Raw genomic sequence first — 21,381 nt, forward strand, 5'->3', positions numbered from 1 at the left:
CTGCTTGTTCGTTGGCCACAAACAGGTCCCGGAACAGTTGGGTGAATGGCTCCACGTTCTGTGGAAGCCGTTGTCTGACCCTCGGATGGCGAATTTGATTTTCTCCATTTGGAGAAATTCTGAGAGGTCGGACAGCCAGTCTGCAGCTTTGGGTGGTGCTGTTGACCGCCAGCCGCCCGAGCAGGATTCTAAGGCGGCAGGGAGGCAAAGGCAAGGGTGTCCACCCTCCTCCCCAGGAATAGATCTGGCTGGTCTGATCCCCAAAGACCGCCACTTTCGGGCATGGCTCCACTCTCATTCCCACCACTTTGGACATGACCTCGAGAAGGCTGTCCAGTACCCTGCAAATCTGGGGCAAGACCAGAACATGTGGGCGTGGTTGGCCGGGCCTCTTTGGCACCGTTTACATCTATCCTCTACCTCCAAGAATACGGGTTCTTGTTAAGTGAGCTCTATGTACCACTTCTGGTTGCATCAGGCTGAGCCTTGCGAACATGGAGGTGGAGTTGACCTTATGCTTTGCTCCAGAGTCCCCACCCTATTGCAATCCCCAGGTCTTCCTTCCATTTCTTTCTTGTTGCGTCCAGTACGGTGTCGGCACTTTCTACCAGTCGGTCATTCTTGTCGCTACAGTTCCCTTTATCTAAGATGCTTGCATCTATTAACTCTTCCAGTAATATCTGTCGTGGCGGCTATGGGTACGCCCTTATCTCCTTTCGTAGGAAGTACCTTAGTTCGTTCCCCCTGGCTAGCTGGAATTTCTCTGTCGGTTCGTCCAGTGTTGTGATCCTGCCATCCGTGTATGTCACTGACTGTCAGTGTCCCTTCGTCCCGTCCCCACTTTTTAAAGGTGGCGTCAGTTAGCGCTGGTGTGAACCTATGGTTGTTGCCAACTGTACACAGTTATAAATAACTACAAAAAAAGAACACCCAGAGGCCTTGTTCATCGTGGCCACGGACTTCACCAAGGCCAACCTCAAGAGTGTAACGTCAAAATTCCACCTGCACATTTCCTGTCCCACCAGGAGCGACAACACTCTTGACCATTGCTACTCAAAAATCAAGGACACCTACCGTTCCATCCCCGATCGCACTTTGGAAAATCAGACCATAATACGGTGCTCCTTCTCCCTGCATACAAACAGAAACTCAAGTGGGAGAATCCAGCTAAAAAGGTTGTGCAGTGCTGGTCCGAGGAAACAGAAGTGATTTCTTGGAGACAGTCGACTGGCCCATATTTAAGAACTCAGCGACCAACTTAAATGAGTATGCCATCACCATCGCAGACTTTATCAGCAAATGTGTGGATGACTGCGTGCCAAAGAAAGCAGCACGTACGTTCCCCAACCGGAAACCATGGCTCAATCGCGAGATTGACTCCCTACTGAAGGATAGGTCTCAGGCGTTCAAGTCAGGTGACCCTGACCTATACAAGAAATCCAGGTACGATCTCCGCAAAGCCATCAGAGATGCAGAGAGACTATCAGACCCAGCGAGAGTCACATACTACCGTTACAGACTCTCAACGGTTGTGGCAAGGCCTAAATAACATAATAAGCTACAAAGCGAAGCCGAGCAGTATCTCCAGCAGCAGCGCACCTCTCCCCGATGAACTCAATGCATTCTATACTCGGTTCGAGCACGATCCGCCGTTGAGTGCCCCAGCAGCCCATACCAAATCTATACCCACCATCACAGCTTCCGAAGTCAGATCGGCCTTCCTGAAAGTGAACCTTCGTGGGGCGAAGGGTCCGGACGGGATCCCTGGTCGTGCACTCAAGAGCCTGCGCGGACCAGCTGGCAGATGTGTTCGTGGACATCTTTAACCTGTCCCGACTCTGCTCCAAGGTTCCCACCTGCTTCAAGAAGACCACCATCATACCGGTGCCAAAGAAGAACCAGGCAACGTGCCTCAATGACTTACCGTCCGGTGGCCCGGACTTCAGTCGTAATGAAGTACTTCGAGAGGTTGGTCATGAAGCGCATCACCTTCATATTCCCAGAACGCCTTGATTCACTGCAATTCGCATACCGTCGCAACTGGTCCACAGCAGACGCTGTCTCCCTGGTCCTATACTCATACCTAGAGCATCTCGAAAACAAGGACTCCTACATGAGACTCCTATTTATCGACTACAGCTCCGCCTGCAACATCACAATCCCAGCCAAGCTCATATCAAAGCTCCAAAACCTAGGACTTGGCTCCTCACTCTGCAACTGGATCCTCGACTTTCTGACTCACAGACCACAATCAGTGAGAATAAACCACAACATCACCTCCACAAAAGTCCTCAATACTGGGGCCCTGCAAGGCTGCGTATTTAGTCCCCTACTATACTCCCTGTACACACATGACTGCGTGGCAAAAAATTGGTTCCGACTCCAATTGCAAGTTTGCTGACGATATGACCATAGAGGGCCGGATCTCGAATAACGACGAGTCAGAATACAGGAGGGAGATAGAGAACCTAGTGGAGTGGTGCAGCGACAACAATCTCTCCCTCAATGCCAGCAAAACTAAAGAGCTGGTCATTGACTTCAGGAAACGAAGCACTGTACACACCCTTGTCAGCGTCAACAGGGCCGAAGTGGAGATGGTTAGCAGTTTCAAATTCCTAGGGGTACACATCTCCAAAAATCTGTCCTGGTCCATCCACGTTGACGCTACCACCAAGAAAGCACAACAGCGCCTATACTTCCTCAGGAAACTAAGGAAATTTGACATGTCCACATTAACTCTTACCAACTTTTACAGATGCACCATAGAAAGCATCCTATCTGGCTGTATCACAGCCTGGTTTGGCAACTGCTCGGCCCAAGGCCGCAAGAAACTTCAGAGAGTCGTGAACACAGCCCAGTTCATCACACGAACCCGCCTCCCATCCATTGACTCCATCTAAACCTCCCGTTGTTTGGGGAAGGCGGGCAGCATAATGAAAGACCCCTCCCACTCGCCTTACTCACTCTTCCAACTTCTTCAACCAGGCTGGAGATACAAAAGTCTGAGAACACACAAGAACAGACTCAAAAACAGCTTCTTCCCTGCTGTTACCAGACTCCTAAACAACCCTCTTATGGACCAACATCATTAACACTGCACCCCTGTATGCTTCACCCGATGCCGGTGTTTATATAGTTACATTGTGTAACTTGTGTTGCCCTATTATGGATTTTCCTTTCTTTCATGTACTTAAATGATCTGTTGAGTTACTCGCAGAAAAATACTTTTCTCTGTACCTCAGTACACGTGACAATAAACAAATCCAATCCAATCCAAAAAAGGCAACTACCCGTTTCTTCCTTCCCTCCATTCAGAAAGCAGCAAGTAAGCCCAAATGGAAGAGGCAGTAGGCAATCAGAAAGGGCAGCAACAAGCAGTGAACAAACTCAGCTGCAGTAGCCTCCAGACGTTTGCAAGTCACCAACAGGAGCAAGCAGCAAACACAACCTGTAGCTGGGAAGTGCTCTCCCAGCTGATTTTATGTTGATACTTCATATTGATACAAATAGTGTGGTATGACTGTTATATCAAATGTAAAACAACTTGCATCATTTTGACAGACCTCACAAAGAAATGTGTGCTTTACAGGTTGGGGGAAGAAAAATTGATTTTACAAGAAAAGGATGGGTGGATGGACAATATGTTGCTGGTGGCTGGCTGGGGCAGAGGTAAAATTAGGGAGCAGCCCTTTTACAATGAAGTCCTTATGCAATTGGTTCATACAATGAAAATGCTAGGGGATCCCACCATACATACCGCCTCTCTACATATAAATCAGATCAGTAAATGGAGACAAACATCCAGGTATTGGAAAGAAGGCAGAGAGGCTAATTAATTTGGTAGATTAGGCATCTGAATTACAAGGAATATTATTTATACACGAGATGGGAATCAAGGGGTAAACTTATAAAAATACTTAAGTTTTTAAATAGACAAAGTGTCAATATGTTTATACAGGTATAGGTGATACGAGGTAGAAAAAGTCTTTAAAATATTTAGAATATTTGGATTTAAGCAACAGTATGGAGTGTATGAAATAGGAATTGATTGTTAAAGCAGGCAGTAGGGGAGGTAGAGAGAGAGAAAGAGGGGGAAGAGAGAGAGTTGTATAACAAGTTGAAAGAATAAAAATAGGAGTGTGCCACATAATGCAGGATATTTCTGAGACATCAGAACCTGCTAGATGGAGTGCAATTTATTTATCTCTGGTCCTGTACATGCCAGTATCTTGAATACACTAGGTATGATCTTGCTTTAAAAAATAACATTTTTTCTGTGAAACATAACAAAATTATATTCAATTTGATTTTAGGACATATTTTAATTAATTAATTTTGTTATTGGAAAGGTTCTATGATCAATTAACTTCATAAACAACAAAATTGTGAAAGTTCTAGAACAGAATAATGAAGTCACAACAAATAAAAGTGATTTATTAATGAGAAAGAGACAGTTAATCCAATATATTTTCCAATATATTTTATTTTGCCATTGCTCCTGAAATTAAAGTATAGTACTAGAACAGTTGTGAAATATTTTTACACCAACCAGCTTTCATGACATTAATTTTTCTTCCCATTATTTCTAGAACTCTAAAAAATGCAAACATCCTCTACTGGTATATGCGGGCAAACAAAACATTTGCCCAATGTCTTTTCTCTCTGCATTGTTCAATATAAGGTACAGAAGAGAGACAAAGCTGGTTGGGTTGTTGACTTTGTTCCTTTTTCAGGGAATGCAACTCACCAACATTCTTGCCAAAACCAGAAATTTACTGTGCAATTTTGAATATCTCTAGCAAATAGCTTCTCAGCCTTCTTTTCTCAAAGCAGAACTATTCCATTTTTACCAATCTCTCCATGTAATCAAATTTCCCAACCCTGAAAATATTTTGTAAATCGTTTCTGTACCCTCTCCAATGCATCCTTCCTAGTGCCCAAATTGGACTCAGTTTAGGCTGAATAAATGTGTTTTTAAAGATTTACTATAACTTCCTTGCTCTTTGTACTCAATGCCTCCACTTATAAAGTCCAACACCCAACATTTCTTAACAACCACTTTCTCAATCTGCCCTTCCACGTTAAATAATACCCGCACATATACCCCCACGTTTAACAATATTTGCACATATACCCCAAAGTATCTCTGCGCTTGCGACTCCTTTAGAGTTGTATCCTTTTCTCATTTTCCTTCCAAAAAGCATTGCTTCACACTTCTAAATTTCATCTTTTTTTTTTATTCGCTCATGGGATGTGGGCATTGTAGTCTGGGCCGGCATTTATTGTCCATCCCTAATTGCCCTTGAGTGGGCAGTTAAGAATCACATGTAGGCCAGACCAGGTAAGGATGGCAGATTTCCTTCCCTAAAGGACATTAGTGAACCAGCTGGGTTTTTATGACAATTGCCAATGGTTTCATACTTTTAATTCCAGGTTTTTATTGAATTTCACCATCTGGGTTGTCTGGATTTGAACCTGTATCCCCGGAGCATTACAAAGTTGGGTGGCAGAATGAGCTGCAAGTAGGATGCAGAGATACTTCAGCTGGATTTGAATAGGCTGTGAGTGGGTATATGCATGGCAGATGCAGTATAATGTGGATAAATGTAAGGTTATCCTTTTGGTAGCAAAAATAGGAAGGCAGGTTATTAGTTGAATGGGTGTAAATTGAGAGAGGTGGATACTCAGCGAGACCTTGGGTGTCCTCATGCATCAGTCGTTGGAAGTAAGCGCTCAGGTACAGCAAGCAGTAAAGAAGGCAAATGGTATGCTGGCCTTCATAGCGAGAGGATTTGAGTATAGGAATAGGGAGGTTTTACTGCAATTGTATAAGGCATCGGTGAGGCCACACCTGGAGTAAGTATTGTGTGCAGTTTTGGTGTCCTTTTCTGAGGAAGGATGTTCTTGGTATGGAGGGAGTGCAGCAAGGTTTACCAGGCCGATCCCTGGGATGGCGGGTCTGTCATATGAGAACAGACTAAGCCGGTCAGGATTATATTAATGGGAGTTTAGAAGAGTGAGGGGGTCTCATAGAAACTTGTAAAATTCTGACAGGATTAGACCGGGTAGATTCAGAAAGAATGTTCCCGATGGTGGGGGAGACCATACCTCGGGGTTACAATTTTTGGATGAGGGGTAAACTTGTTAGGACTGAGGGGGAGGAGAAATTTCTTCACCTAGAGTGGTGAATCTGTAGAATCCAATACTGTAAAAAGTAGGTAAGTCCAAAACCTTGTGCAATTTCGAGGAGTTAGACGTTGGGGCTAAAGGGATATTTGGGGATGGGGGGGCTGCTGGATCAGGGTATTGAACTTGATCATCAGCCATGATCATAAAATGGTGGAGCAGGCTCGAAGGGCTGAATTGTCTCCTTCTGCTTCTATTTCCTAAGTATGTTTTTATGTTCCTGCCTCCCCTTCCTCTGATTCATTTAAAAAGTTATTTCTCTAACTTCTTCCAGTTCTGACAAAAGGGTGCCTAACTTGCTAAGGACTTCCAGCATTTTCTGTTTTTATTCAGATTTCTAGCATCTATAGTATTTTGCATTTCCTTTTGTAAGTATCCTCCTGTTTAAACCTGGTTTCCCTTTATTTTCTCTCTCATTTTAAAGATTATTATATTTATGACATTCTTAAAGTTAGTTCTTTTTCCTCGCAATTCATAACAAAATTCCTGCAGTGTAGAAGGAGGCCATTCAGCCCATCAAGTCTGCTCTCACCCTCTGAAAGAACACCCCAGCTCGGCCCACTCCCCCACCCAATCTCCGCAATGCATCCTGACCCGGACAGCCCTGGACACGAAGGGGCAATTTTATCATGGCCAATTAATTCATCTAACCCGCACATCTTTGGGCTGTGGGGGAAAAATCAAAGCACCTGGAGGAAAACCACACAATTTGGGGAGAAAGTGCAAAGTGCTCACAGTCACCCAAGATCGGAATCAAACCCGGATCCTGGCGTGGTGAGGCAGCCGTGCTAACCACAGTGCCACCATGCCTCCCAAATGATAGAGGCTGGATGGGAGCAAATAACTGCAAGCTTTGAAGACCTCAGCTGCAATATCATCAGGGTCACGGGCTTTGTCGTGTTCCATAGGTTTTATTGCTTGTTACAGCTGCCCCCTGGTGGTTTACCGGTACCTCCCCTTCTCACCAAGACTTTCTACCATCCTCAAGGCACAAGTCAGGAGTGTGATGGAATAATCTTCAGTTGCCTGGATGACTGTACACCTAACAATATTCATTAAATGTTATGGAATCCATGACAAGTTAACCCATCTACCAATTAAAGCATTCATCCCCTTAATTGCCTGAGTCTATGCCATCTACAAGACGGACTGTAGCAACTCGCCAATGCTCCTTCGACAACACAATCCAAACCCGTAAACAAAAAGAATGAGGGCAGCAGTAGCATGGGGATACCAACACCAGCAAGTTCCCCAAGTTACACATTCCTGACTGGGAAATGTATTATCATTCTCTCATCATTGCTGGGTCAAAATCCAGGAATTGTGGCTTCTGTACTGCATACCCAATCTATACATAGGATTTACTTAGGATTTTTAATTTTTTTCCACACAGGGTTTGGGTTGCAGTACATTTGGTAGCTGTGATGGATGGAGGGAACAGAGCCCGGCTCGTTGGAGACCCGCTTTTATTCTCCAACACAGCAACCCAAAATTCAACATTGTTTAAATTGTCTAAAGCCTTTACCCCACCTCATTCTCCATAACCCCTTAGATTCCCCATGCATCCTCCATTGTCTCTCAATCAGCATCCACTGGGTCTACAGTCCTCAGGAGCTATGCAATAGAAGTGGGAACATTTTTAATGCAGGTGTAAAAAGAAAACCTGTGGTGATGTAACAAGATTTTCAAAAGGTCTGTCACTGATACTAAAAAAAACTCCACTGAAAAAAAGTAAATCTTTTAAGTGGTCATTATGTTGTGTAAACTAACCAACCATGTACTCTGAATCCACAGCCTGAACCGTGTACACGTTGTGCACGTGTGATCGTGCATTCCAGTTGCGAATGCAAGTTCAACACGATTTCATGCTGGCTAGCCAATTAAAAGCCGGCCAGCATGAAACGTGCCCTCACATTGGAAAAGGACTGCAGCTGCTGGTTGGGACGGGAGCATGGTGGGCACTGGGTCCAGTGGGGACCCAGCAGGGATTTAACATAGCTGAGGCAGCTAGCTGAAGGCTGTCAAGAGTTCTTGAGGAACCTCAGGGAGCCTTCCAGGAGACAATATAAACAGCGTGTGAAGTTATGGCCTCAGCACCCACTCGACACGCCAGGCAGAAGGACAATGTTGGTGGGCACTCTGCCCTCCCACTTCTCAAGAACTGCCTGTGCACTATCGTGAAGGCTGAGTGTGGTAGGGGGACATCCTAATACCAGGGGATGGCAAGAGAAGGCCAACACATCAGAATCAGACAACGGAGTGGTCAGAAGTGACGACACAGGTCAGCAGGCAAGATGTGGTGTGCTGCACTTGGATTCAGTGCCACAAAAGTTTTAAAGATCTTTTTTGCTCAAGGAGGTTGAGTACCGAGTTGCGATGGTACCGCATCTTAAATCGCTTGTCACGAGTAAGCTTCAATTAAGTTACTGTGAAAAGCCCCTAGTCGCCACATTCCAGCGCCTGTTCGGAGAGGCTGGAATTGGAATTGAAACGTGCTGCTGGCCTGCCTTGGTCTGCTTTAAAAGCCAGCGATTTAACCCAGTGTGCTAAACCAGCCCCGTATAAATTTAGAGCACCCAATTAATTTTTTCCAATTAAGGGGCAATTTAGCGTGGCCAATCCACCTACCCTGCACATCTTTGGGTTGTGGGGGCGAAACCCACACAGAAATGGGGAGAATGTGCAAACTCCACATGGACAGTGACCCAGAGCCAGGATCGAACCTGGGACCTTGGTGATGTAACATAGATAGAATTTACAGTGCAGGAGGCCATTCGGCCCATCGAGTCTGCACCGGCTCTTGGAAAGAGCACCCTACCCCCTATCCAAGGTCAACAACTCCACCCTATCCCCATTACCCAGTAACCCCACCAAACACGAAGGGCAATTTTGGACACTAAGGGCAATTTATCATGGCCAATCCACCTGACCTGCACATCTTTGGACTGCGGGAGGAAACCGGAGCACCCGGAGGAAACCCAAGCACACACGGGGAGGATGTGCAGACTCCACACAGACAGGGACCCAAGCCGGAATCAAACCTGGGACCCTGGAGCTGTGAAGCAATTGTGCTATCCACAAGGCTACCGTGTTGCCCACAAGGCTACCGTGAGGCAGCAATGCTAACCACTGCACCATGCTGCCAGGGATTCCATGCTGCCAGGGATCTTGAGCATCTTAAGAACATAAGAACTAGGAGCAGGAGTAGGCCATTTGGCCCCTCGAGCCTGCTCCGCCATTCAATTAGATCATGGCTGATCTTTTGTGGACTCAGCTCCACTTTCCGGCCCGAACACCATAACCCTTAATCCCTTTATTCTTCAAATAACTATCTATCTTTACCTTAAAAACATGTAATGAAGGAGCCTCAACTGCTTCACTGGGCAAGGAATTCCATAGATTCACAACCCTTGAAGTGTGATCATCCTTCGTGTCACTCAGCGGTGTACGGTCAGAGGAACAGAAAGCACATATACCCGTGCCTGCCAAGGCTGGACGATCAGACAATACACCTGGGTGCATACCAGGGTACGGTGTGCAAATCTGAAAGGCACCTCAACCTGGTTCTCTGGCGGGGTGGGGGACTCGAGTCTTGATAATGTGTTTCAGGCAGAGCATGTACTGAAGAATGCAGAATTGTCCATACAGGAGAAGAATGGTGGAGTTTGATTCCCAACCTGATCATCCTTAGCAACTTGAGATGGATGCCCTAGCGCTCGAATGTGAGTACAGAGCAAGGTCATTAGCTCACAGAGAGGCAGGCATCTCAGAGGAAAGTAACAGTTCAGTGGACAGATGCGAGGCTGGCAGATAGTGAAAACAATGTACGGTTTTCTCAAGTCAAATGTGAAGTTTTAAGCATGAGTTCTCCCAGTGGCTGTGTGGGCTTCCTCCATGTGCTTTGGTTTCTTCCTACAGCCCAAAGATATTCAGATCAGGTGGATTGGCCATGATCAATGCGCAGGGTTACTGGGATAGGATGGGGAAAAGGGAAAGTGTAAAGCTCCAATAGTAACTCTGTAATAAGAACTAGGAAACAAGTCTTGACTTATTCGATTCCAAGTTTGTGTTCAGTAATCTCTTCTCCACAAAACAATACCACCTGCATCCACTTTATATATTGGGACAGTCTAATATTAAAGATTAAGATCCCAATTTTAGCTCAAGTACTAGGGAACATTAACTCTTTCCTAAAAAGAGTGAGCATAGGTAGGGAGCTCTTTTGGAGGGTTGGTGCAGACTCGATGGGTCAAATGGCTGCTTTCTGCCCTGTAGTGATTCTATGATCAGAGGTACAATAGGAGACTTGCCTCCACAATGGCAGTGTTTAAGAGGACCATTGGATTGCTGACAATGAGGTTCAGATGCTTAACTGATCATTGGGAGCACTGAAATATCCTCCAAAGCATGTCACTTATAGTTGCGGTCTGCTGCACTCTGCACATTCTGGATCTGGACCGGCCGAAGGAGGGAGGCAGGAACACTTTAATTCAACATGCCTTCAGCTAGGCTGCCATCTCATGTCAAGGGTGCCACCTCCTTCACAAACATTTCTGGACCTCAGCCAACCATTCATAAAAGCCACAGCTACCAAAACAACTACAAGAGCTTGAAACTGAGAGAACAGGTGTCCACTCCAGTTCAAAGAAGATTTGCCCATCAATCAATTAAGAAAATCTGAAGCTTATTTATTTTACCTTTCAAAAGTAATGCATTTACCCACCCCCTTTAGTCAGAGATGTCTGTGCATTTAAATTCCAGTGCCAAACAGGACAAGGAGAGTTTACCAACGTATTTTCCTACATTTTTGAATACATTATGACACTTCTCCAGGAGAAAAAGTACTATAATGTAAATTAACAGTGACCACCATAGTGTCAATGTAACGGTCAACTTATCTCTGCAAAATGGAGCACTATGATGAATCATTGCAAATCATAATGCAGCATCCAATAACATTTTAAGGGGTCAAAATATTTTGCACTTACCTTTCAGAATGTTCTGGGCTCGTCAGCAGGCTTACCCAGTGGTCATGAACTCTCCAGAGAGATGTTTATTTTAGGGCTTCCAAAACACACACCAGCACTTGAAAAGAGCATGCGGGATGAAATGCGATTTTCTTGTGGTTCTCACAATAAGGGCCCTTACTTCGGAAGAGGTGCATGTGCATTTCGCATTTAAGGCGTCCTCAACTCACAAGAACATCACAAAAATGTCATAGGGTCAGGAAGGCAGAGGAAAACAGGAAGTTCATCGTGTGATCTGATTTTTCCTTCCATTGTCACAAAATGTTCCGGCCCCTACCCAGCAGTGGGTGCACCTATAGAACAAGGATTCTAGTGGTTTAAGAACGTGGCCACCGCATAAAGGGCAATTAGCAATAGGCAATAAATGCTGGCCATGTCAGTGATAACTACATTCCATGATGAAAACCCTCTTTGCATTAAATTTAATCTGCCATTTCACCAGTATATATCCTACTTAAACCTTCCACAACATGTGGGTGGCACAGTAGCACAGTGGTTAGCACTGTTGATTCGCAGCTCCAGGATCCCACGTTCGATTCCCAGCTTGGGTCTCTGTCTGTGCGGAGTTTGCACGTTCTCCCAGTGTCTGCGTGGGTTTCCTCCGGGTGCTCTGGTTTCCTCCCACAGTCTAAAAGATGTGCAGGTTAGGTGGATTGGCCATGCTAAATTGCCCTTAGTGTCCAAAACAAATGTTAGGTGGGGTAATTGGGATAGGGTGGAGGTGTGGGCTTAAGTAGGGTGCTCTTTCCAAGGGCTGGTGCAGACTTGATGGACTGAATGGCCTCCTCCTGCACTGTAAATTCTATGATTCTATGATAATATTTCACTGTCTTATACATTTCAGAGTTATGTATCAGTTGCAAACTTGAAAATATGCAATTTATACATAATCTAGGTAGTTAATATATATTAAATAGATCGGGGGCACAGTGTATATTGCCCTCCTGTCTGAAAAACAACTGTTCATCACTAACCTTGGCTTTTGATCCCTTAAGTCAATTGCAGATCTACACTGCCACTGCCCTCTAATTACGTAGGTTCCAACTTTACTTTTATACTCTCACATGGACTTCATTTTAAAAAAGTGCCAAATTGCACAACATCAATCTTCTCCATTTCTTCAAAGAACTCAATCATATTTGTCAGACATGATTTGTCTTTTACACATTTTATTAATGAACTCATTTAACCGATGTTTTTCTGAATAAAAGTAATGAGGTGAAGATTTGGACGTTGCCAATAACTACCAGAGCCATACAAAGCTTGCTGGATTGTTGTTGTTCACCTGGTTGACAGATCTGGAAGTACAGCTGCTGTAAAGGTCTCACAAAAAGGTACATTATTTTGTAGGTATGTTTCACAAACTCTTTTTTTCTTACTTACATAAGTCACAAAAAACTGTTGTGAGGTCACTTGTGCAGATCATCATCTTAACCAGCTCTTATTTAACAAAAAAAAAGTAATCCTAGACGTTTCAAAGACAGTGTCCCTCTAAAGTATGCTATGAAAGTATGTTTTTTGTTTAAGGAAAATATTAAAATAATTCAGTGTGGCAATGGCACCTTTTTGATGAAAACCCAGATAGGTCAGGCTTGTGCTGGATCATGTGGATCTAAATTCAAAAGCATTCTGGGATTTGTTTTCTAAAATAAAGACACAATATAAATGGACATCATGTTTGCAAATCACATAACGACTGAACAAGAGGCTCCCCATATGGCCCAGAGGGAGCTCCAGGATTTAAACCCAGTGACAGCGAAGGAATGACAATATATTTCCAAGTCAGGATTGTGAGTGACTTGGAGGGGAACTTCCAGGTAGTGGTGTTCTCATGTATCTGCTGCCCTTGTCTTTCTAGATGGTAACTGGTAGCTGACATGAGTTTGGAAGTTGCTCCCCGAGGACCCTTGGTGAGTTCCTGCAGTGCATCTCATAGATGGTACACACTGCGCCACTGGTGGAGGGAATGAATGTTTGTGGAAGTGGTGTCAATGAAGCAGGCTGCTTTGTCTTGGATGGTGATGGTCTTCTGGAATGTTTTTTGAAGCTGTACTTAACCAGGCAAGTGGGGAGTATTCCATCACACTCCTGACTTGTGTCTTGTAGGCAGTGGACAGGCTTTGGGGAGTCAGGAGGAGAGTTGCTCGCTGCAGGTTTCCTAGCCTCTGAGCTGCTCTTGTAGCCACAACATTGATATGGCTAGTATAGTTCAATTTCTGGTCAATGGTCACTCCCCAGGATGCTGATGGTGGGGATTCAGCAATGGCAATGCCACTGAATGTCAAGGGATGATGGTTAGATTTTCTCTTGTTTCTATGGAGATGGTCATTACCCGACACTTGTGTGGTACCAATGTCACTTGGCCCTTTTCAACTCAAGGCTGGACTGAGAATAAATTAATGCTACTCCATAGTATCCAAGTACTGCTTACCCAACTACAAAAAAAAATCCTTTGATGCAAAACTGTAATAAAATAATATAATGCATCAAAAAATTACAAACATAATTTTTTTAAATAATTTGCCAGGTTTATATTTCTGGCTCAGTGGTCTACAGTTGTTGATACTGCAATCTTACTAGCTAGGCAACCAACTAATTTTAGTTCTGCTTTGTGCTCGAGAGAAAACTAGTTGAAACTGGCACAAGTGTTTTAGTTTCGTTTTATGAGAGCTTACTGGTAAGACTGGCTTATCTTTATGAATTCAATATACATTTGTATATTGTACAAACATATTTAATTTCCTGTTAACATAAATAACATTATGCGTAAAATTACATAACACAATTACAATAATTGATAATCATGTCTATTTATAGCCCTAATAACTATGGAACCAGAAATGAAAACTATAACATTTAGAAAATGAAATTTTATGTGCTGTTCATACCAAAAACGTGACTATCAAAACATGTTTTTTTTCTACATTGAATAAATCTATACCTAATAATTTGCCAATTCCAAGATTGTGGTATAACATAAAGAGGAAAAGTGGAAATCCACTAAAATTGGCCGTGTCTTTTATGGGTTGAATCCAAGTATTTCCTAAAAAAATCCTTTAATACCTGATGTATTTTATACTCTGCTGGCATCTGATAGTCCAATAAATAGTTAAAATAATTTGGGAAATAGTTATGGCATAAATAGCATTACTTGGTTACGCTGAACACATGAATAACATTTATGACTTCATTTACACAAATCAACTTTGTCCAAAAATAAGGTATTTTTTAAATCTGGCCTCAGATGTGCACTGCAAATAACTGTGATCTTAACTGTTGGTATGAAATGTTATCACCTTGAAACACTCATTTGAAAATATTAGAGGCATAAATGAGCAGTAGCATAAAATGCGCGTATATGACAACCTTTCGTGCTACAAATATATTTATCAACACTGTGAACTGAAGCGGATAAATGGGCCATATGCCTGCAGTCCCTCTGCCTGTCGGTGTGAAAACTGACTGACTGGTAAAGCAATGATGGAAAAGGTTAGGAGGAAAGTGACACAACGCGACCATGGCCTTCCCTCCCTCAAAAAGTTGGTTGAACACTTTTCACAAAAACACCAAACCTCCAACATCGATGTCTTGTCAGCACTGGTATCACAATGTCCTTCCAAATCCCCAATAACAAAATGCGTCTCCTGTACCATTTATCGGAGCTATATTTAAAACTACGCCCAACTGTCCTGTCATGGAGATTGTCGTTCCTCTCGGGGACTTTATAATCTAGCGAGACTAAACAAAAGACAAGAGGGACCCACCGGAGACGGACGACGAAGGAGCGAAAGCGGTTAGAGCCAGCAGCACCGCCACACAAACCGGCGCCGAATTCATAATGTGGCCTCTTCAGCCGGAGAAAGGCTTCTTCACGGCACCTCACACGCACGGGATGCACAAAGGGAAGCGCGCCCCCGCCCCCCGCGCGCCCCCGCCCCCCGCGCGCCCCCGCCCCCCGCGCGCCCCCGCCCCCCGCGCGCCCCCCGCCCCCCGCGCGCCCCCCCCCCCCCAGCGCGCCCCCGCCACCCTCCCCCCGCGCGCTCCCGGCACTGTGCAGAGCGCCAGTTGCGGCGCGCGCCTGCTACCTGTTCTCCGAGAGGGGGGTTGGGGTTTGGCTGCAGTCGCCATCAGTGAGCACAGCATCCCTCACAGTCAAACCCATAAATACAGTTTAGGGCTCTGGTTAGACATTCACAGCAACAGCACAGAGGCGGGAAGAAGCGTTTTGTTCGAATGAGCTGGATTTTACAGCCCCCTCACCTTGTGGGGTGGGTGGGGGGGCTCAGTAAATGCAGCGCATGGAATGCGCGCCATCTACCCCTGATCTGTCTCTCATTTTGCAGCGTGTGTGGAGGAGGATTTGGGCGGCCCACTCGCCTATGGGTTTGCCGAGGCTCTAAAGTAGCCTCATTTAAATCCTCCCCCCCCCCCCCCCCCCCCCCCATTCCTCCATTTCACCGACAGCAGGAGGAGGCCCAGAGCAAGCAAGTAGCCGAGCAGATTTTACTGGGGACCTGTTGAGCATAGAACAGTACAGCACAGAACAGGTCCTTCGGCCCTCGATGTTGTGCCGAGCCATGATCGCCCTACTCAAACCCACGTATCCACCCTATACCCGTAACCCAACAACCCCCCCCTTAACCTTACTTTTAGGACACTACGGGCAATTTAGCATGGCCAATCCACCTAACCCGCACATCTTTGGACTGTGGGAGGAAACCGGAGCACCCGGAGGAAACCCACGCACACACGGGGAGGACGTGCAGACTCCGCACAGACAGTGACCCAGCCGGGAATCGAACCTGGGACCCTGGAGCTGTGAAGCATTTATGCTAACCACCATGCTACCGTGCTGCCCTAATAGAACAGTACAGCACAGAACAGGCCCTTCGGCCCTCGATGTTGTGCCGAGCCATGATCACCCTACTCAAACCCACGTATCCACCCTACACCCGTAACCCAACAACCCCCCCCCCCCCCCAACCTTACTTTTTAGGACACTACGGGCAATTTAGCATGGCCAATCCACCTAACCCGCACATCTCTGGACTGTGGGAGGAAACCGGATGCATCTGAAGCATTTCTTCAATGTTATACCCCACTTACCCATTCCACTTAGCCTCACAAGTCTGCTCCTCCGGCTACCCAGTTTTCTGCCCTCGCCCCCACTTAAAACATTTCTCTTCTCTCTCCACAGAGAGTGACAGACCTGTTGAGATTGCCCAGTGTTTTCTGTTTTTATCCCCGGAATGGGGCCTGCCAATCAGGCCTCCGCCTTGCCCATACTCCACAGTTATCCAAAATCGGGCTGAAGTCTCCGCTTTTTGGGACTATATTCCCACGCCGTCGGGAAAACTGGTCTTTTACGCCAGAAAAACTGGCGTCAAAAGGCTGCAGATTCCCTGTTTTGCTGGGGGCTAGCAGGCGGTTATTGTAGAGCTCGCAGCTCTAGTTGCCGATATGGCCCCCCGTACCTCTAGGTCAGAGGCTGCGCACGGTGGCGGTGGCCTCCAGCGGCTGTGCCGTGCTCCATGGCAGACTCAGCCTGCGGACCTGGATCGGCAAAATAGTGCCCCACATCGGCTGCTCACGATCCCCGGACCACCCGCACACATTGCACCAAGCCCCGAATGAAGCCCCCCTCCCGCCTGCCGATCGGCCGTCCCCGACAGTGACGGCCCCGGACTGAGTCCGAAGCCGCCACACGAGGATCACAGATGGCGGGACCATGTTAGAACCATGCTTCGGGAATTCAGCCGGTCGGCAACGGAGCATCGCGGGGCGGGCCTCAGGCAATGCCCTGAGGCAGTGGATGCTCGGACAGAGAATTGGAAAACCGGCGCCGGACCCGATTTCGTGCGTGAAAACGGATTCTCCACCCCATCACCGAACACAATTTCGCCATCGGGCAGAGGATCCAGCGCCTGGTTTCCATGAACCTTTTTTGGGAATTGGCTGTAATCCCAGCAGCAGCCACCTCTTGAAACTAGCATTGCTGGACTTGAGGGGGGGGGGGCACAGAAGTTTTTTGTTGCAAATATATACTTTATCTGTAAAGATTTTCTGACATGGTCCAACGTTTCCTTTTCCTGCAGGGCCTTTTTGATGTTACATGCAGACCAATGCTTGATGGACTTGCTGTCAAAGGTGTTTCTGTGCGTATCTTTTTCAATGAGGGACAGCACTGTCCAAGTACTGTCCAAGGGTTCTGTGGTAGTGTGGCCAGACCTGTCCTTCGCAACGCCTGGAACAAGTAGAACCTCAGCATTTAGTATTTCCGTACCGAGGATCTACGCACAGCTTGATGCAGCCACACACAAAACGGATTAGGGTGATGGTGGGCATGTTTTTATCCCTTTATCTAGAGGTTTGTACATCATGTCCCTGTGACAGCGGTCCATTTTGACCTTCAGATAATTTGGAAGGTGGCTCAGGCGTTCGTCGCAACGCAATATTGAGGAATTGGCCAGACCTGCGCCACATACCGCAACAGCAAGAATGCCTGGCACCTGATGCCCAGGTTCTTTCCCGCAATGGAGAGGGAGTGTCGCTCCCACATACACAATGGTAGCACATTGGTTAGCATTGTTACTTCACAGCACCAGATTCCCAAGTTCCATTCCATCTTGGGACACTGTCTGTGGAATTTGCATGTTTTCCCCGTGTCTGGGTTTCCTCCGGGTGCTCTTGTTACGTCCCACAAGTCTCAAAAGATGTGTTTGTTAGGTGAATTGGCCATTCTAAATTCTTCTTCAGTGTACCCGAACAGGTGCCGTAGTGTGTAGATTAGTGGCTTTTCACAGTAACTTTGTTGCAGTGTTAATGTAAGCCTACTTGTGACAATAATAAAGATAACAATAATGATAAATCTGGACCCAAGCCCCGAGTTAACACGGACAAGAAATATTTTTCCAAAGTGAACAATATCTTTGTATGTGTGTGTATTTTCTTACCTGTGGAGTGAGGAATTCAATTTAAAATGACCCAGAAGCAAAACATTTTTTCTCAGAAAAGTTTTTTTCACCCTGGATGTTATTTAAGAAAATATGAAGTTACTAAGCATACACAAATATAATTACAAATGAAGATAAAATGATACTTAGAACATAGAACAGTACAGCACAGAACAGGCCCTTCGGCCCTCGATGTTGTGCCGAGCCATGATCACCCTACTCAAACCCACGTATCCACCCTATACCCGTAACCCAACAACCCCCCACCCCTTAACCTTACTTATAAATGTAAATCAAGATTAGTCCATATTCGATGCAGGCCTGATATGGGTTGAAGTCAAGGTGTTGGATTGTTAAGGTGGTGAGGTTGCAGAATTGTCTCTGCAGTAATGATGGCTTCCACTGTTAAATTGCCAAGGTGGCTTTCACAGGTGAACTTAGTTGATTGCAACAAGTTTACAGGGAGTGGAAAAGGTTCCTTATTTCTGTTCTGCAGGCACGGCACTTTTAGCTGCCTAGTTACTTTACAGTAAGAAGTCTTACAACACCAGGTTAAAGTCCAACAGATTTGTTTCAAACACTAGCTTTCGGAACACTGCTCCTTCCTCAGGTGAACTGGTTACTTTACAGCAGACCAGTAGCTGCTTTTAGGTGCCTTTCTCTGTCTCTGCTTGAAGCTTCAAGATGGTTTTCTGTGTTGTCTGAAACTTTCTGCCCTTTTTCAATACTTTTTACAGGTAAGCTAAGGTGGTTGCTGTTATCATGTGACCTGTAAAAAGTGCCAAGTCAAGATATATGCTTTTCCAAATAAGTCACCGACACTTCAAACAGACCTTAACGTATCTGTGGTTCTTAGCATTTGTCCCGGTCAAGGCACAATATACATTCTTACAATGAAGCGTCAACAAAACTTGTTATTTCCTGGTCGAAACATGGTGAACCATAATTAGATTAATGATTGTCTTTTGTCGTTTCCAAACAAGGGACCCAATCTGAAATCCACAATTTTGTCTGGTACCTTGGAACCATTTTGAAACAGTCTTTAAACTCAGTCCAAGGGTGCAACCTAATGGAAAAGTTTCTAAGTTTCATTTCAGGCGGTTTAGCTGGGAGTTTCTCGCCGACTGTCGGTGAGTTCCCCACCGCTATCTAACCACTTCACTTTTTTGGACCCTGGGATATTTCTCTCCAGGCTAACCCACACTCTGGGTGCGATTCTCCGCCCCCCACGCCGGGTGGGAGAATAGCGGGAGGGCCTCCCAACATTTTTCACGCCCTCCCGCTATTCTCCCCCCCCCCACGCCACGAATGACCGCTCGCCGTAAAAAACGGCGAGCGGCGATTCTCCGAGGCCGATGGGCCGAGCGGCCAGGCCTTCACGCCCGTTTCAACACGGCAGCAACCACACCTGCTCGCTGCCGTCATGAAACAGGCGCCAGATGCCCGTTTGGGGCATCTGGGGGCCCGATTGGCGATTGGTGCCCACCGATCGCGGGTCGTGCGTCCATAACGGACGCACTTTTCCCTCCGCCGCACTGCAAGATCAAGCCGCCACGTCTTGCGGGGCGGCTGAGGGAAAATACGGCAACTGCATGCGCGGGTTGGCGTCCAACCTGCGCATGCGCGGCTGACGTCATCGGCCGCGTCAGCCGGCGTGACGCATGGAGTGCGGCCTTGACAACCGTCGTCAAGGCCGTGACGCACGGGGCCGCGCTCCTAGCCCCGCCCGGGGGGGGGGGAGAATCGGCCCCGGAAGTGGGCGTGAAGGCTGCCGTGGGTCACGGCCTGTCCCACGGCAGTCTTTATGATTCTCCGCATTTGAGGAGAATCTCACCCTATATTTTTCAACACTGGGGAGCTGAACTCGCTCAGACCGGCTCCTCCGAGATCAGGCCACCATTTTGAAAGGGTGCCCCAATCTCTAACTGAGCTTAAGGGTCCCCCTCACCCCCACCGACGGGCAATGTCACCCCCACACACGGGCATTATTCCACACACCCCCAAGTGAGGACACCCCGCTATGGGGTCATTGAGGGGGCCCTTTTCAGGCTTTCCCATGCTGTGTTCAGGCCCCCCCCACTTCCAGGATTCCCACCCATCAACCTCCCAGATGACCCTGCTTACCTGCCTTGCACCCCCCCCCATCTTTCATTACCTCCACCACCCCAACCCTCCTTTCATGGGCATGGTCCCGCTCAGGCCCCAACCCTTAGTAGTGGCACCCTGGCACTTTCACCCTGGCAGTGCCACCCAGGCATTCTGGCAATGCCAAGGATCTTTTGACTTAACTCCTCATCGCCGAAATCTAGCCAGGATCTTCCAGGAACATGGTGCAGTACATGCGCACCAGGAACAAATAATTATGATGTGCATTTAGATAAAAAGAATGGATTAAAAGATGGGTAACACCAGAGCTTGCAAAAATGCAGTCACTCCCGTGCTCACATCACGCCATCCTCCAAGTGTTTTTAAAATTGTAACCTTTAAAGAAGTTTTCTAAAAGTTAATAATATCATAACCATGAACTGTACTAATTCCTACAAAGCTTCTTCCGCTTTCCTGTTAGATTGATTGTCTGTATGTATTGCATTGAGGAACAGGGAACTAAAGTTCACCAGCCTTCCCTCTCAGTTGTCAAAGGAGGAAATGGTGACGTGGGAAGAAAAAAAGTGGTGTAGGTTAAAATAAATTTCAACACCACTGAAAACCAATACAGTTCTGATCGGAAGCAAAAGCAAAGTACCACAAATGCTGAATATCTAAAACGAACGTCGAAAATACTGGAAATACCAGCTGTTCAGGCAGCATTTGTGAACTGAATTGTCCAGATATTTTGGGTACCCATGGATCTCCTTCTTTGCAGTACTTTCTTTGGGATCCTTGCATTCTTCCCGCGCCACACAAATGCCATAATCAGTTTGCCCAGTGAATTGAAAAAGGTCTTGGGGGGGGGGGATGTAGATCGGAATGGTTCTAAACAGGAAGAGGAACATGGGCAGTATGTTAATTTTGATTATATAACTTACAGTGCAGAAGGAGACCATTTGGCCCATCGAGTCTGCACCGACCACTTAAGGCCTCGCTTCCACCCTATCCCCATAACCCAGTAACCCCTCCTAATCCTTTTGGTCACTAAGGGCAATTTATCATGGCTAATCTACCTAACCTGCACATCTTTGGACTGTGGGAGGAAACTGGAGCACCCGGAGGACACC

The 21,381-nt window shown here is 46.3% G+C and overlaps 1 protein-coding gene across 4 annotated transcripts in view; it reads right to left on the reverse strand.

Annotated features, from left to right (window-relative positions):
- tmem123 (transmembrane protein 123) overlaps window positions 1–15,139 on the reverse strand; it is a 135,864-nt gene extending 120,725 nt beyond the window's left edge. For all 4 annotated transcript variants that reach the window (XM_038817790.1, XM_038817791.1, XM_038817789.1 and 1 more), the window contains exon 1: window positions 14,978–15,139. In XM_038817790.1, the coding sequence (XP_038673718.1) occupies window positions 14,978–15,050 (73 nt within the window). In that variant the 5' untranslated portion in view covers window positions 15,051–15,139. The remainder of the gene's footprint in view (window positions 1–14,977) is intronic.
- Window positions 15,140–21,381: the final 6,242 nt, after the last annotated feature.

The sequence above is a fragment of the Scyliorhinus canicula genome, chromosome 14 (assembly GCF_902713615.1).
Source record: "Scyliorhinus canicula chromosome 14, sScyCan1.1, whole genome shotgun sequence".
In the NCBI taxonomy this organism is placed as follows: Eukaryota; Metazoa; Chordata; class Chondrichthyes; order Carcharhiniformes; family Scyliorhinidae; genus Scyliorhinus; species Scyliorhinus canicula.